The 15,164-nt window shown below is 30.8% G+C and overlaps 4 protein-coding genes across 13 annotated transcripts; 2 read left to right on the top strand and 2 right to left on the bottom strand.

Moving 5' to 3' along the window:
• Nucleotides 1-68: 68 nt before the first annotated feature.
• On the bottom strand, nucleotides 69-4,733 carry LOC117603120 (solute carrier family 53 member 1). Of its 7 annotated transcripts, none has more exons than XM_076690071.1 (12): nucleotides 4,628-4,733; nucleotides 4,267-4,420; nucleotides 3,924-4,183; nucleotides 3,589-3,850; nucleotides 3,331-3,509; nucleotides 3,171-3,272; nucleotides 2,858-3,095; nucleotides 2,581-2,775; nucleotides 2,337-2,506; nucleotides 2,143-2,276; nucleotides 414-1,386; nucleotides 69-204 (listed from the first exon to the last, which is right to left on the bottom strand). In XM_076690071.1, the coding sequence occupies exons 1-11, from the start codon at nucleotides 4,694-4,696 to the stop codon at nucleotides 1,143-1,145; spliced, it is 2,007 nt and encodes a 668-aa protein (XP_076546186.1). In that variant the 5' UTR covers nucleotides 4,697-4,733; the 3' UTR covers nucleotides 69-204; nucleotides 414-1,142. The 7 variants fall into 7 exon arrangements, with proteins under 7 accessions (XP_076546186.1, XP_076546184.1, XP_076546185.1 ...); XM_076690069.1 differs by having other exon boundaries at nucleotides 145-283; XM_076690070.1 differs by having other exon boundaries at nucleotides 148-279.
• Nucleotides 4,706-7,307, top strand: LOC117603151 (ribosome assembly protein METTL17, mitochondrial). Of its 4 annotated transcripts, none has more exons than XM_034322035.2 (10): nucleotides 4,706-4,846; nucleotides 4,994-5,100; nucleotides 5,261-5,414; nucleotides 5,494-5,890; nucleotides 5,978-6,137; nucleotides 6,207-6,350; nucleotides 6,417-6,491; nucleotides 6,571-6,712; nucleotides 6,812-6,950; nucleotides 7,035-7,307. In XM_034322035.2, exons 2-10 carry the CDS (start codon nucleotides 5,056-5,058, stop codon nucleotides 7,222-7,224), a joined length of 1,446 nt encoding a protein of 481 aa, XP_034177926.2. In that variant the 5' UTR covers nucleotides 4,706-4,846; nucleotides 4,994-5,055; the 3' UTR covers nucleotides 7,225-7,307. The 4 variants fall into 4 exon arrangements, with proteins under 4 accessions (XP_034177926.2, XP_034177916.2, XP_034177899.2 ...); XM_034322025.2 differs by having other exon boundaries at nucleotides 4,706-4,842; XM_034322008.2 differs by having other exon boundaries at nucleotides 4,726-4,864.
• A 176-nt stretch (nucleotides 7,308-7,483) lies between these two features.
• Nucleotides 7,484-10,840, top strand: Cyp303a1 (Probable cytochrome P450 303a1). The gene is made up of 10 exons (XM_034321972.2): nucleotides 7,484-7,627; nucleotides 8,439-8,524; nucleotides 8,673-8,924; nucleotides 8,990-9,434; nucleotides 9,540-9,720; nucleotides 9,797-9,905; nucleotides 9,977-10,157; nucleotides 10,231-10,348; nucleotides 10,430-10,568; nucleotides 10,638-10,840. The coding sequence occupies exons 2-10, from the start codon at nucleotides 8,440-8,442 to the stop codon at nucleotides 10,820-10,822; spliced, it is 1,695 nt and encodes a 564-aa protein (XP_034177863.2). The 5' UTR covers nucleotides 7,484-7,627; nucleotide 8,439; the 3' UTR covers nucleotides 10,823-10,840.
• Nucleotides 10,841-10,927: 87 nt separating this feature from the next.
• Mgat4a (alpha-1,3-mannosyl-glycoprotein 4-beta-N-acetylglucosaminyltransferase a) lies at nucleotides 10,928-15,057 on the bottom strand. The gene is made up of 11 exons (XM_034321994.2): nucleotides 14,818-15,057; nucleotides 14,539-14,732; nucleotides 13,620-14,251; nucleotides 13,503-13,549; nucleotides 13,114-13,424; nucleotides 12,894-13,024; nucleotides 12,715-12,822; nucleotides 12,448-12,641; nucleotides 12,239-12,375; nucleotides 12,051-12,166; nucleotides 10,928-11,969 (listed from the first exon to the last, which is right to left on the bottom strand). The coding sequence occupies exons 3-11, from the start codon at nucleotides 14,151-14,153 to the stop codon at nucleotides 11,940-11,942; spliced, it is 1,608 nt and encodes a 535-aa protein (XP_034177885.1). The 5' UTR covers nucleotides 14,154-14,251; nucleotides 14,539-14,732; nucleotides 14,818-15,057; the 3' UTR covers nucleotides 10,928-11,939.
• Nucleotides 15,058-15,164: the final 107 nt, after the last annotated feature.

Here is a 15,164-nt window from a genome sequence, read left to right on the forward strand (position 1 = left end):
AAGCACGTCATTTCATTGAGGGCAGACAGAGAGCTTGCGCGGTCAAGTTCCGTTGCAATCAATACCACCATTACCCTTTCCACCGCGATATCCTCGTACACGAGAACCAACGCTTCTTGTCCTTCTATTCGAGCCCTCGATGCTCGTTTCCGCGTTCGATGCTCCGACTCCGATCTTCCTCTTCTTCGAAAACAGCCGCTACGTCTGGTAGAAAAATAAATCCTTCCTCTTCGACTTCGAGCTGATTCCACGCGTGAACTTTATCTTGTATTCATAAAGCTATCTTCCATGTTAAAAATAAGATTACTTAATACGCTTATCCGCTTACATTCGAACGCACGTAAAAGGTATCCGATAGAATAATAATGTTGCTTTGTGAAATTGGAACGAAAAATGATATAGATAGTACTTACAAAAAATGTTAAAATCACCTTCGGAAACGGGATTAAAGTAGTATACCTTCACAGCGTGATGTAATGTTTTTAAAAAGATACTCGATAACAACGGTTTGTAACACTTGCGCACTGTCAATCACGACAACTGTTCGAATGGTATTAACTGCACGTGTCTACGATGGATTGTAACGATAGATTCGTTATTAATATTTTATTTGCCACAGCTGGCGAACTGATCTTCTCTGGTAGATCTAAATGAAGTTTAAGCATTTCGTTATAACTGCGCTCTTCTATTATTGAGAAGAATGCAATAAAAGGAACGTAGAAGAGGAAGTAGATATCTGAAATTGATTAAAAACATTAAAATACTTTATTTTTGTTATAATTTGTCGATATAATTAAAAAAGAAATTTGTATTTGTATGTATGAAGTTTTGACCGCAGCTCTTTTAAATTCAAATTTACTGTGCGTAACTGTATCGACGAACATCTCGAAAATATCGATTCTCGCCGCGATGTGGCGCGCAGCGCGGAAAATTTAAATTCAAACCATGCCGAAGAGTACGTATGCGCGTATAAGGGCGTAACTGTTGATAATCTTACAACATGATAGAATATTATAAATTAAAACAGTATTAATTTCTCATATTTAACATAGTTTAAAGAATCACTCTGGTATATCTTTGTACTTTAACGACTAGCATCAGTTTCTTTACATTTATCCATAACACATAGATTAACATTCCGTTTAAGAAACTAAATCACAAATCAAAGATTCGGATTTGGAAGACGCACGTAACGGTTTACTTTTATCCGTGACCTTTTGCTTCCTCTTTCGATTAATCACCCCATCCGATGCATCCATCATCCTTAATATTTGCGTTTGATCGGAGCAATCAACCGGTGCAACAGATATGTCTCGGACTGCTCTAAATTTGCCGCAATTGTTTAGATGTTCGTTTTCCAAACGGAAAAAATTCCATATGAATCTCCTGTTAAAAAGGAGCAGGCAATTATTTTACGATCTGAATGGATTAAACGCCTCTTGTATGTGATAATTTGAAATTCAATAAATATGATCAAGCACTCGAACGTTAGATCGTTAATTGAAAATTTAACATGCAAATCAGCGAAAAACTCAAAGATAAGGAAACAGATCATACGAAAATAAAAAATTACAATTACAAAATATTATTTTCAACGATTACGACATGTTATCAGCTGATCGCAGTCGTCGTTGATACGATCCATAAGACAGATAGCTGTTTGTGGTTCATCGTCCTCGGTGTGCCTGTAAGGCCCTATGGAGATATCTCGAACCGCACGAAATTTCCCTACGTTGTAGAGGTGTTCGTTTTCCAGACGAAAATAATTCCATATGTACCTTCTATTAACTGATTAGTAAGGCGAATTGATAGAAAATCATATTTCTTACAGTAAATTAAAATACATAAATTAATATAAATTTTAAAAGAAGAAATAAAGCTTAAATAAATAATACAAATTTCATTTTACGTAATATTATTTAAGATTTATTAGTTCCATTCGACAAACATTATGGTCTAAATCTAAACAAATCTTGTGCGACTCAAGCATCAAAGTTTTTAAACATCATGCAAACAAAAATACCTGTTAAGCTTCACTAGAGATAATATTCTATGCTAGATTATGCAATATGAACTATTTTCTACAGGTTGATTGTATATCATGACCTATGAAAAACTGTATTTAACTTACTTTTAACTTACCTGAACACTTCTAATGGTGCGACTATAGAAACCATTAAGTCTGCATGAACATATCCCATCTCCGTGAGGGACAAAGAAAATGCCCAGCCGAATCGGAGCACAAAATCTTCGATTATCGCGAAGTAATAATAATACTGCAACATCATGCAAATGTAATAAACAGTTCTAATTTGCGTTCGCGAAATCAAACTTACCGGGGAAGAATAAACTATCTCCTCTCGGAGAAATTTATTTTCTCCTGCGTTATTATCAAACAATCCCCAATCCAATTTCACGTCCCAAGTATACGCGAAACAAGAACTCATTATACTTGCAGTTATCCATAAGTAGAAATATGGATTTTCAGTGGACATTACATAGTATTCTGTAAAAAGATAAAATGCTATACGAGTGTCTTCATCATGTTCATATTAAATTAATGATTTTTAAAAGACTCACTAGAATTAGTTAAGTGTAAATATGAGAAAACTACAACGAAAAAGCTGGTAGCGTATTTTGCTGCATTTGCAAGATGTGGAAAGGTCTCTTTTGTATCTCTGTATCGACGTAGACATTGTGCAAATCGAAACCACGCTGGTAAACAAACTACGAAAGGTCTCATGGACAATTCTCGCATTATACAAGTTTCTGCATCTATAGAAAAGTATATCATTTTATTACGTATTATGAATTTCTATTAAATTTTTAAATAACCAGTTGATGTTTAAATACGAACCAGTAACATCGGTCCACGATGAATTTTGTACGTAAAAACAAACAAAATATTGAAAATCTAAAAATACTGTATGTAAGGAATTAAGTTGATCGGCAAGCCAAAAATCGGCAAATCCAACATAGAAAAACGGAGCGCAAAATATCCTGCCTAGTACACGAAGCGCCCAAAATCTAGCCTCGTATCGTAATGTTTTTGTTGGATTAAATAAAAATACGGCTAATAGTGTATAAAGTAAAATCTGTAAACAAAAAAGTAGATATCAGTTCCATTTGCACAATTCCATTATGCAAAATCTTATTCCATTATGACTTACAGGTTGAACAAACGGTGGTATACCTAATGTTTCACTATATAAAAATCCCAAAACAGATAAAGACCAAACCAATCCACATATGCTTGCCATTTCAATGATATGCTGCAAGATATAGTAATAATAAAATGCATATTACAAATCAATAGATCAAATATACAACCTGTTCTGATAAATGATTTCGAGGATCAAGTTCAAATATTAAGACATGATTTACACCAGAAGATCTCCAACCGTAGACATTTATACCCATAAGAAAAAGAAACTGAATCATAAGCAATGGTCCGCGATACAATCTACATAAAACTCGCCAATTATTATTATCATTTTTGTACTGTGCACCTATGAAATATAATAAATAATGTTTTTAAAAATACCTTCTGACTTGAAAAATGTAAGTAAATAATAAATGCTCATCCACCTGAAAGAATTACAGCTATAAGCAGTACAACAAAGGCTCCTGAAAACAGTCCAACTTTAAATGTAATCCATGGGGACAATTGTTCTCCAAGCGGGGGTACTCTCAAACGTTTCATAGCACGTTGTCTGTCCCCATGTTCTAAATCGCGGGTAACCAACGCTTCTGTTTCTGCGATAAGCCTGTCGATATCTTTGTGTGTATGAAATAATGCTGTATCTACATGTTCTGCTCTCCATTTTGCACCAATATCTATATTTAAAAGCTAAATAATACAACAGTTTCTTATTAAGTACTGTAAACGTCAACTTATATGTTTTACTGTTGCTTGCACTTACTTTATCATGTTTTTTCAATATTTTTCTAAATCCAGTAAAATTTAGATTTTGATAATTTTGAAGTAAAATAAGAAAAAGATAGAATTCAGAGAAAGCCAACTTTAGTTCTTGAAGTTTACGTGCTGAAACTGGTTTCTTTTGCAAAATGTTGTTCCTATAACGAATTTTACGGTTTCCTTGCTTGTCTTCAGAGACTGATAAAATTTCGCTCAATTCATTGTTAAGAGATGCAAATCTGCGAGTAGCTTCTGCCAATTTTTCTAAATAAATGAACAGTAAGTCAATTAATTTTCAAATGCTACAATCCAAGCAACTATAATAATTATTTTAAAACATAATTTACCTGAATAAAATGTATTTATCTTTGCCAATTCTTTATCACAATAATGAAAAAACTGTTCATCAAACTTGTTAAAATAGCGTTCCAATATGTGGGATTCTGTTATATCTGCTGCTGGTGCTTGTTCTACTGCTGCATAGAGCAATGCTTTCATTTCCTGTATTACAACATCTTATAAATATACATTTCTTAAATTTTTAGTATGATTGATCAATAGATGCTTATGAGATACAGAACTGTTATACTCTTAAAATGCTTATTATTACTTAAATTGCTAAAATTTTATTACACAGTCAGTGAGAGATTAGTATAAAATTCATTTACTTACAATAATGCTTAAAACTAATATAATTTTTCATTTTACCTCGTAATTTATATATTGTTTTCTCCATTCTGGTGTGATATGAGCACTTAAGTGCTCTGTGAATTTCATTATGTTTGAAAATTAAATACTCTGAATATTATAGTATCTGTATTTTAACGGATACATCAAAATATAAGCATTAAGATTAATGATTTGTTAACAAGAATCATCGTAAGTTATTTTGGGAAAACAAACTGAACTTACGACAGATACCTGTATGTACGGAATTTCTTTAAGGTTATATGACATATACCGCAATACATTTTTAATGTAGTTATAGAATTTTATAATTGTTTGTCATATTGTAATTATTCTTATTATAACTTTAAATTAAAATAATTTGTATATTTATTCTACTGATTACAGATGTTAAGATCCTGAATAAGATTATTTTATGTGAAGAAAATACAAAAAACATTAAGGTTATCATGTCATCAAGATTGACTTTTGTAAAATGCAAGCAGATACGATGGGTAATTAATGAAATTTATATTAATATTATTATTCTGTTAAAAAGAAATTCATTTATAAACAAATTATTTTTTTTATAGTTGATATATTTGTTAAATACTATTTAGTATTAATCAAAAAATGAATGTATTTAATCATTGTTTTTTATTCTTTTTTAATTAGTACTCTACAAAACAAAAAATGAAAGTCACAGACGAAGTGGATGAGTTACTTTTAACTAATCAACTTAAACATAGACATCATCCAGGGATATCAAGTCCTAGACAAGTACAGCATCCTAGTTGGCTTTGCAATTCAATTAAAGCACTTGCAGGAGGTAATAAAAAGAAAAAGATAGGATCTGTTATTATTCAACAATTTTTCATGATTAATATATACAAATTCTTTGTTCAAAGTGAATAATATTTCATTGAAACAAGTTCAGCAAGGCACAAAGAGATTAACATCATATTTACATGAAAGACAACTTCCAAAAGAAGCAGATGACATTGAAACAAAAATAAAAGATATTAAATCACATACTAGAGCAATCAATATAAATGGTATGGAGGAACCAATGAACCATAAAGAATTGTTAAAAAATCCACAGGTTTTGAAACAATTAAAAGGTTTTATTTATAGTTGGAAATCAATTAATTATGATGCCTTTACAAGCTTGGTATATTTATTTGGTCGAAGCATACCTGAATATAGCGTTCTATACAAAATTTTTAATGAAATTTATACTCATGATAAAAATTTTACCCCTAAATCGCTATTTGACTATGGTTCTGGTATTGGTACAGTCATGTGGTAAGAAAGATGAAATGCAAACATGTTCAAAATATTAGAATGAATATATTAAAATGCGTAAATCTAATATTCATACATTTATTATAGGGCAGCATCTGAATTTTGGAACAAATCTATTAAAGAATACTATTGTGTAGATGTATCGCGATTCATGAATGAATTCTCTGAATATCTTATGAAAATGGCTGAACCAAAAATTAATCCACACCACGTTTTTTACCGACAATTTTTTCCTGCAGCTCCAATTGTAAGAATAGAAATTATGGGATATAAAAATGTTTAATGTAGATTTTATACATGTGTTTTTATATTATAGCCAACTTATGATATTGTAGTAAGTGCATACTCTTTGTTAGAATTACCAGATCAAAAATCTCGTCTTGAAGTCATTTCGAAATTATGGAATAAAACAAACCAGTATTTAGTCATTGTAGAACAGGGATCAACATATGGGTTTAGAGTAAGTGCTACACTTCTACAACCCCATTTGATTAAGACGTTCAGCTAATCAATTGATTCGTTATAGGTAATTACCGAGGCACGGGATTTCATACTTAGACATGGAAGAAAAGATACACGGGGTGTGCACGTATTTTCGCCTGTGAGTATCTGGTATATTTGTAAACAGCTTCTTAAGCGATTACCTTCTTAAAAATATTGTATCATTATACAATTTTCAGTGTCCTCACGACTTACAATGTCCTATTCAAATAGCAGATTATAAGTTTCCTTGCAGTTTTAAGATTCACTATCAGACATTACCTTTAGCTCAAAAGTCCGAATATAAAATGGAACTCTATTCGTATATAGTACTTAAAAAAGGTATATGGTAAAAATATTATCATTGTTTGATACAAAAATCAGGCTGAAATAATTTATTATTGACTTTATTTATTTGAAAAAAAAAAAAAACGTTCCCAGGTAAACGTTCAGAAAATGATGATCAATGGCCACGGATAATCTCACCTATATTGAAACGTTCCAAACATGTTATATGTCGAATGTGTACAGCTTCCGGAAAATTTGAAGAACAAATTTTTACCGTATGGAAGAATGGAAAGTTCGTAATATTCGAATTTCAATAACAGTATCATATTGTTATAAATAAATGAAATTAAGGTAATACAAAATTGTATATTTTCAGAAATACGTATCGTTGTGCAAGAAGCAGTGCATGGGGCGATCGTCTGCCCTTTAAATTTGAGGAGATAAAAGAATCTGAAGAATCAGAAGATTCTGACCAATTTGAGGAGATAAAAGAATCTGAAGAATCAAAAAATTCCGACCAATTTGAGGATTCTTTAGAATCAGAAGAGTCTGAAAAAACTAAATGAAAGACTACATATAAATTGAAATGTATTAAAGAAATATGTATATATATATATCCTTTTTTTCAATAAAACTGGTAATATAAATTTGGTATCTATTTTTAAATATCAATTATATAAATTTTAAGATAACAGTATTAATAAATCAATTTAATATTTATAAAAATAATGCGTAATAAAATAGAGTATACACTTAAACAAATAAGCAGATAAACAGAATATACATACATAATGCTTAAACTACCAATTCTCCTAAATTGGGTTACATCTGAGTGCTGTTATTCAACAACTTTTGCTTGAAAAATAAAAGATCGACGGAGACGAACGGGGGTATTTAAAAGCGGTTTACGGGCTGGTCCACGGCCAGTCTTACTTATCCAACAGAAGAGTGTATTTCTCCAGGTACAAGGTAAGATCGGTTCAAGGGTCTGAGTAGGGGTACCGGAAATTATCTGTAGAATCACGTGAAAGGAACGATTCATTCTTACGTTTAACTCGTGCTTTAACTTCTTTCCTTCAATTAAGAAAACAGTGAATGATGAATTTAAAAAGAAACAATCTGTGTATACCAATATCAAAATACATTTTTAATTAAAAGCCACACAATCTACTAATTTATTTACAAAATATAGTATTGTTAATATAGATCAATCCAAACAGTCTTGTTTTAATAAAGGATAAACAATTATTTTAGAAATCTCAATTTTGTTTCTTTTAAAGAAAAATAGAATAAAAATACTTTGTGGCAATCAAACATAGTCACTGATTTACGTTTGAAAGTTTAAAAGCATGGTGCATTTTAAAAAGAAAAAAGGGATAAAGATATATGAATTAAAATGTGCATCGCTTACGCAAGAAGTTACGAAATAATGAAAACGAGTGCATGCCTTGATCCTTCCGTATGCAACTTTCTCTCAGGAGCGTGCGTGTTTCACTTTCTTTTTTCAAGTACACGGCTCAAGCGTGCATCAATTCCCGAAATATTCAAAACAAGACTTCGAGCCGGATGTTCGATATCCATCTGGGCGGCTACCTTTCGTTTCTTGAAAACATTTCAAATGTGCTTGTTATGTAAATTTCAAGCGAAAGTTATATCAGACCAAAGATTAATTTTCTGAATCATGTATTTTTACAATAACTCTTTTGTTATCGTAATCTTTTATAATCTTATCCAGTTTACGCTTTCCATGAATTTATATTAAAATTCGTTATTCTTACAGCATGTTCTCCACTGTGATGTTGGTGGTAATATTATTACTCCTACTGTTTTATCTGTCATCAAGAAAACCAAAAGGATATCCTCCAGGTACAGCATCCATTTACCTATAATTTACATCATACGATTAGTATTGACCCATTTTATTCTCGAGAATAAATTCACAGATTTCAACAGAATTAGAATTTCAACGATAAGAAAATAATAGATTATATAATTTCCTATTCAAACATTTCAGGCCCGAAATGGTGGCCGATTTTGGGTTGCGCCATAGAGGTGGCTCACCTTCGCCAGAAAACTGGTTACCTGATCAAAACCTTTTCTGCTTTATCCAAAAAATATGGGCCAGTGGTCGGTCTGAAAATCGGTACTGATCGTATCGTAGTATTAAATGACTATAAAAGTATCCGAGCGATGTTAACGGACGAAGACTGCGATGGTAGACCAACTGGTCCAGTATATCAAACAAGAACTTTTGGTTCAAGAAAAGGTAATTTCGAAGAATCAACTATATTTCTGAGACAATTCCTACAATTTTGTTTTTTTAAATTTAAGGTCTAATAGTAGTAGATGGAAATCTATGGGTGGAACAAAGAAGATTCGTTTTGAAACATCTTCGTGATTTCGGATTTGGCCGCAAAAGTATGGCCACGATAATAGAGGAAGAAGCAATGTCGCTCGTCGGACACTTCAAAAAGTTAATCGACAGCGATTACAATGAACGAATCAACGAATCTAAAATACATTGTAATAATAACGAGAACGTTGATGGACAGTTATACAAACTGATAAAGAAGGACAACGTGGATACATCAAAGTCCACGGATAAATACATAACAAATAAAAAACACTTAAGATCTTCAGATAAGTACGCGAACATGATCGATTACATGGAGATAAAAAAAATGGATCGATCCTGTGATGGAATAGTTGTCCCAATGCACGATGCCTTTGGTGTCACGGTACTCAACACCCTATGGATAATGATGGCTGGTAAAAGGTTGTCCATTGTCTATTCTTAATGAACAAATAGAGTTTATATTCTAAATTTACTGATTTTTTATTCTAATAGCCAAATTGTTTACGTATTAAATATGTGATTCAGGTTCAACGTTGACGATCAGGATTTGACTTATTTGCAACAGATTCTGGCGACACTTATGAACGAAATCGACATGATCGGTGCACCATTCGGTCACTTCCCGATATTAAGGTTCATCGCACCAGAAATGTCCGGGTACAAATCGTTTCTGGAGATCCATCAAAAGCTCTGGAAATTTTTAAGGGTGAATAAATTATTCGAACGACTTGCATACTTTAATATAAACGCAAGAATGTATAAATTAAATAATATAACTACAGGATGAATTGGATGGTCACAGAAATACATTTACACCAAACTCACCAAGGGACTTGATGGACGTCTACCTGGATGTTCTAAGTTCCAAGAATTATAGCAATTCGTTTTCAGGTATGCAAACGTAACAAGGTTCGAAAGTAAGAATTTATTTGCATATATTATAATTCTGTGGTATATTTCAGAGGCTCAATTACTTGCAATTTGCGTGGACTTGTTCATGGCAGGCTCTGAAACAACGTCCAAATCTCTTGGTTTCTGTTTCTTAAACTTGATGCTGAATCCGCATGTTCAGAAGAAAGCACACGAAGAAATAGACAGAGTAATCGGACGAAACAGACCACCCACTCTGGAAGATAGATCAAAGTAACGAAATACTTATGATACGTGTGATTGTTGAAACGAATCGAACATCTTTTAACACGTGTAATCGTTTCAGAATGACATACATGAATGCAATCGTCCTAGAATCGTTAAGAATATTCATGGGACGAACATTAAACGTACCTCATAGAGCGTTAAGGGATACCTCGATATCGGGCCACAGGATACCAAAAGTGAGTATTCCATTTGATTTCCAAAGGCAGGATACTCGTCCGGGTACAGAAGAAATGTTAGTAATTTCGTTGACGTTGTAGGATACGATGCTTATCGTAAATTTTGAAAGAATATTGATGGGTGAATCATGGGGTGATCCAGAAAACTTTCGACCAGAAAGATTTATCAATGAAAGTGGTAACATCGTTACGCCACAGACATATTTTCCATTTAGCATTGGTACGTATACCTAAATGAAACTTAAACATAGAAATAAGAATTCAACAACATGTTATTTTTCTATGATAGGAAGACATCGTTGTATGGGAGAAAACTTAGCCAGGAGCAACATATTCATTATAACCACTACATTGCTGCAAGCATTCACGTTTTCTCCAGTACCAGGAGAAGAGAAACCGTCTTCACAAGATTTCGTCGATGGTGTGACAGGTGGTCCTAAACCATTTAGAGCATTGGTTTCTTTGAGAACGTAACAAAATAACATAACAAATTTTAATCAAATTCTGATCAGGTTCTAGTTTTTAATTTAAAAAAAGAAAAAAGCAACATCGTATATATGATCATTGTTAAATATAGACTTTCTTTTAAACTGTTTTATTATGTAAAATATAAGGTAAATTTGAGTATACTTTTAAGTGTCTATGATTGGAGTACTCTTATTGAGGAATTGTTAAAAGTGTGCAAGTAATGTATGGTATGTACTATAATAATTTCTGATAACATGTTGCATCTTGATGTTCAGAAAAATATATTTTATTTTATATGAAAATACATGTATGTGTATATATTTATACATATATGTATATAAGAAGCTATATGAAATAAATAATACATGAACGAGAACAATACAAATTTCATATCACCGTTTGCTTTTTACAGTGTAACAAATATTCAAATCTAGATCTTCAATAGTATACTTTTAATTATATATTACAGAAAATTGATAAATTGCACATAAATTACACATATTACAAACATGTATATTTCTTCAACGATTTTTTTCTTTTTTCAAAATCTTTTTCTTACGAAAAGATAAATCACGTATTTGTTTAATTGGCCTTATATTTCTTAAAATAGTCTGGCACTTCTTTTTATCGCCATGTTAAGTATACGGCATTCTTATGAATATTAATAATCTTGTGCTTGAGATTGAAAAGCCACAGAACTTACAAGAAACTCATGAAATTATAAACTGTATTTTGATTTCAAATAAACAAAATAATATTTACTAGGCAGGTACTGTTTTAATTAGATGACTGACAAAACTGGTTCCGAAATTGAACTCGGAAGAAAAATAAAATTTGTATAATAAAAATATAATTTACATTGTCCTAATACACTTGATAATATTGATTTTTTTGTAGAATCCAAATGCAATTTAAAAAATTAGAGCTCTAAAAACTGCGTTAAAACATTATTTAATTAAGTTTCTCACGTTGGACGGTATTAAAGAAACAATATTTAATTTATAATGTATCAAAACATAATGATACGAGGAATAAAATTAAAAAATAATTTAATAATTTATTGTTAAATGTATTACCCCTGTAAATGGTGTCGAAAAAACTTTCGTAATATTTTTTCCGGGGGTCAACTAGGGTGATCTTCAACTATATGAATCTGTTAAATAGACAAAATAAAGTACAGACATTAAAACCAATCGTTTTCTTCAGAACAATTTAACTTATCGATAAACTTTACCTCAGATAAGATTGCCCAATTTTCACTTTCGCTGTGTACCGTCAAGCGAAGTACCAATATTTTTCCTAATTTTCGATCTACTGTTCCTTGAGCAATCCCAAGTGCATCGAATTTTCCTAATTATAACGTAACATTTAAAATACACCATGTTAATTATACAAACATATTGATAAAATGTTACACAATACCTATAATGAGATAACCATCTTCGGTAATGTCATTACTATTTCTATTTAATGATGAAGATAGTTCCGTAAAAACTTCTACTGTTGTATTATAAAATCTATCAGATGGATGTTCGGGATTTCCACTTCTAAATAAGTACCTATATCGAAAGATTAAATGTTATAACATTATAATTACATGCTATCGCTATTGTTTAATATGTCAAAAATACCTTTTTATAAAAATTGGATGCGAAAATTTGAATTTTAAGTGATCTCCTGGCTGTGGCAATAAACCCCAAAAGAATGATTCACCTTTATATGCTTTTTGTAATGTATATTGTTTGTAAGGCTTAATTTGTGTTTCTACAGTTGCTTCTGGATTTTCATGTGCATAATACAATGTTATTTTTCCAAACTGCTTATCCTAAATTTAATATTCATAATAGTTACAAAGTATAGAAACAAAACATATAATTAATCTATTAGTCAAAGTATACCTTTAATTTCTGTACTTTTCCTTTTAATGAAGAATGTGTTCCTATATGTTGAAAAAGAGAAGGCTTATAATGAACCCATAATTCTGCCTTAGCCATCTTACAATGTTTCTGAAATATATAAAACGTTCCTAATAATAATACGAACTTTTAACTCATATTCCTTTTAACAATATACGTACACTATCTTTGTCAAGGCTACAAACTTTGGTCGATACTAAATGATCCAATAACCAATCAACTGGTTTATCATTGTGAAACATTAAAAAAAATTGGATGAGCCATGGCAGTTCTGCGCATTTAAATAATTTTCCTGTATTAAAAAAGTGAATATAGAATAAATTAAAGGTAATATAAAACAAATTTAAAACATTCTTACTAAAAAATCCAGTAAAAACATACCAATAAATCCTAACTGACAAAAGTCCAACACAAACCAGTTTTCTTTTGTTGCAATTTTTTGTAATGCAAAGGATTTCATTGTACTTATAAAATTTTTTTTAGCTAAAATATCATCTTCTAATTGTACATAAAATGTCCCTTTTGTCTGAGCATACGACATAAGGAATGCAAAATCTAAATTTTGTTTAGATCTCCAGACTACTCTTTGGTGATCATCACCTAAAGTGTCACGTAATTTAGATAAGTCTGGATAGTAAGATGCAGATGGAGATATGACATCAATTACACCAGCCTCAAATTCGGTTGGAAATCTAAAATAAAAATAAAAAGAACAGATATATCGAAATGGAAGATTAATTGATAAAACTATTTTTTAAATATGAACTTACTGAACTTCAATTTGTTTTGCAACATATGTCACATATTCCAAATCTGTCTGTAAAAATAACAAAAATAGTCATAATAAACTATTTAGTTAATCTCATTACCTCTTTAGAACAACTTACTTCTGCAATTAAAACAATGATTAAAGTGTCTGTTGTTTCCACAGGACTCATCCGATCCAATAAGTTTTTAAGAGTGGCCAATAAATAACTCTGTACTTCTCTTTTAACTGTTGGTACACCTAATACCATACTGACTCCTGTACGCCCTTTACTTTGAACAAATGCTGGCCGTAGACTACCAGGATCATTCAAAAAATGAGGAAGAAAGTTGTAAATAGATGGCAACTTTATATTGGTCACATTTGATGTAACATTATTCAGAAGAAATTGAAGATCTGGTAAAATGTGATTATTTTCTATCAATTGTAACAACTGGTGTGATAATAGATTTATTTCTTCCTGACTTGTAACATATTTAGCATGTAGATGTTCCAATTTAGCTTGCAATTCTGCAATATTATTTTGTAAAATTGTTTCTTCTTGTAACTCTGATGGTGACAAAAGATTTAAAATAGCGCATGGTACTAATACTATTGAAAGAATGATCAGACATCGTCTTCTTATGGGTGTCAGAGCTACAAAATGAGGCATCATCTTCTTTATACTAAACTCTACATGATTATATTCATGATCTTGAAGGATGAAAATAAATTTTCAATGGTATTACATTATTAGTTCACTGCATAAGAAACCTAAAACATATTAACATATATTCTTTCATTTTATTTTTGATATAATAAAAATAGAATGAAAAAAATTTAAATTTAAATTTAAATGCTGATTGTCATTTGGTAATTACTGGTGAATTAAATCACTTTATGAAACTTTTTATAAACATGATAAAAGTAATTTATTTAAACGTGTATTGAAGAAAGTATCCTACAAACACTAACGAAAAAGGTAGAAAAAGAAAACACAACAAAAATGTATCTATTACATTTTTCAGTGTGTTGTTTTTAGAAAAACTGAAAGAACTTACCATGGAAAATCACACAATCTTGAATATTTTCAAACAATGATAAAAGAAAACTTGTAGCAGTGTTAGAATTGACGAATGTCATTATCGATTATAAGGTGTTCATTTTAAACCGGTGGTTTTGTTTAGCGGAAAACAGAATTCTTTTTCCTTATCAACAACAGCATTTCTTTAATATCTTGTATAATTAATTATTTCTAAAAGTTTTATTTTATTAGATGGATTTATTAGGTTCTTTTCTTAATTAATACTTGACAAGCTTAAAAGGGATAATCCCCTTACTCGAAATTATTCAGAATCAAAAGTTTTGGTTGATCGTTTCGATTGGATTCGTTCAGGTTCATTTTACTGCTAAGGCGTCACTCGATTTTTCATTCTCTCTGTGACGTAGGAAGATTGTATATTTTTATATTAACTTCGTAGAAATTAGTACAATATATTGTTACATCATATTTTGCGAGCGTATTATAGCATAACCTGTTTTAGTATCAAATTAAATGGTAGCAATATCGAAAGTGACAGTACTTGTATATAAATCTATATAACTTAATCTATCAAAATCAATAAATCAATTTTTGATACATTCTATTGTACAATACAATTTACAATCATTGAAAAATACAATATTT

Source organism: Osmia lignaria, chromosome 9 (genome assembly GCF_051020975.1).
Source record: "Osmia lignaria lignaria isolate PbOS001 chromosome 9, iyOsmLign1, whole genome shotgun sequence".
Classification (NCBI taxonomy): domain Eukaryota; kingdom Metazoa; phylum Arthropoda; class Insecta; order Hymenoptera; family Megachilidae; genus Osmia; species Osmia lignaria.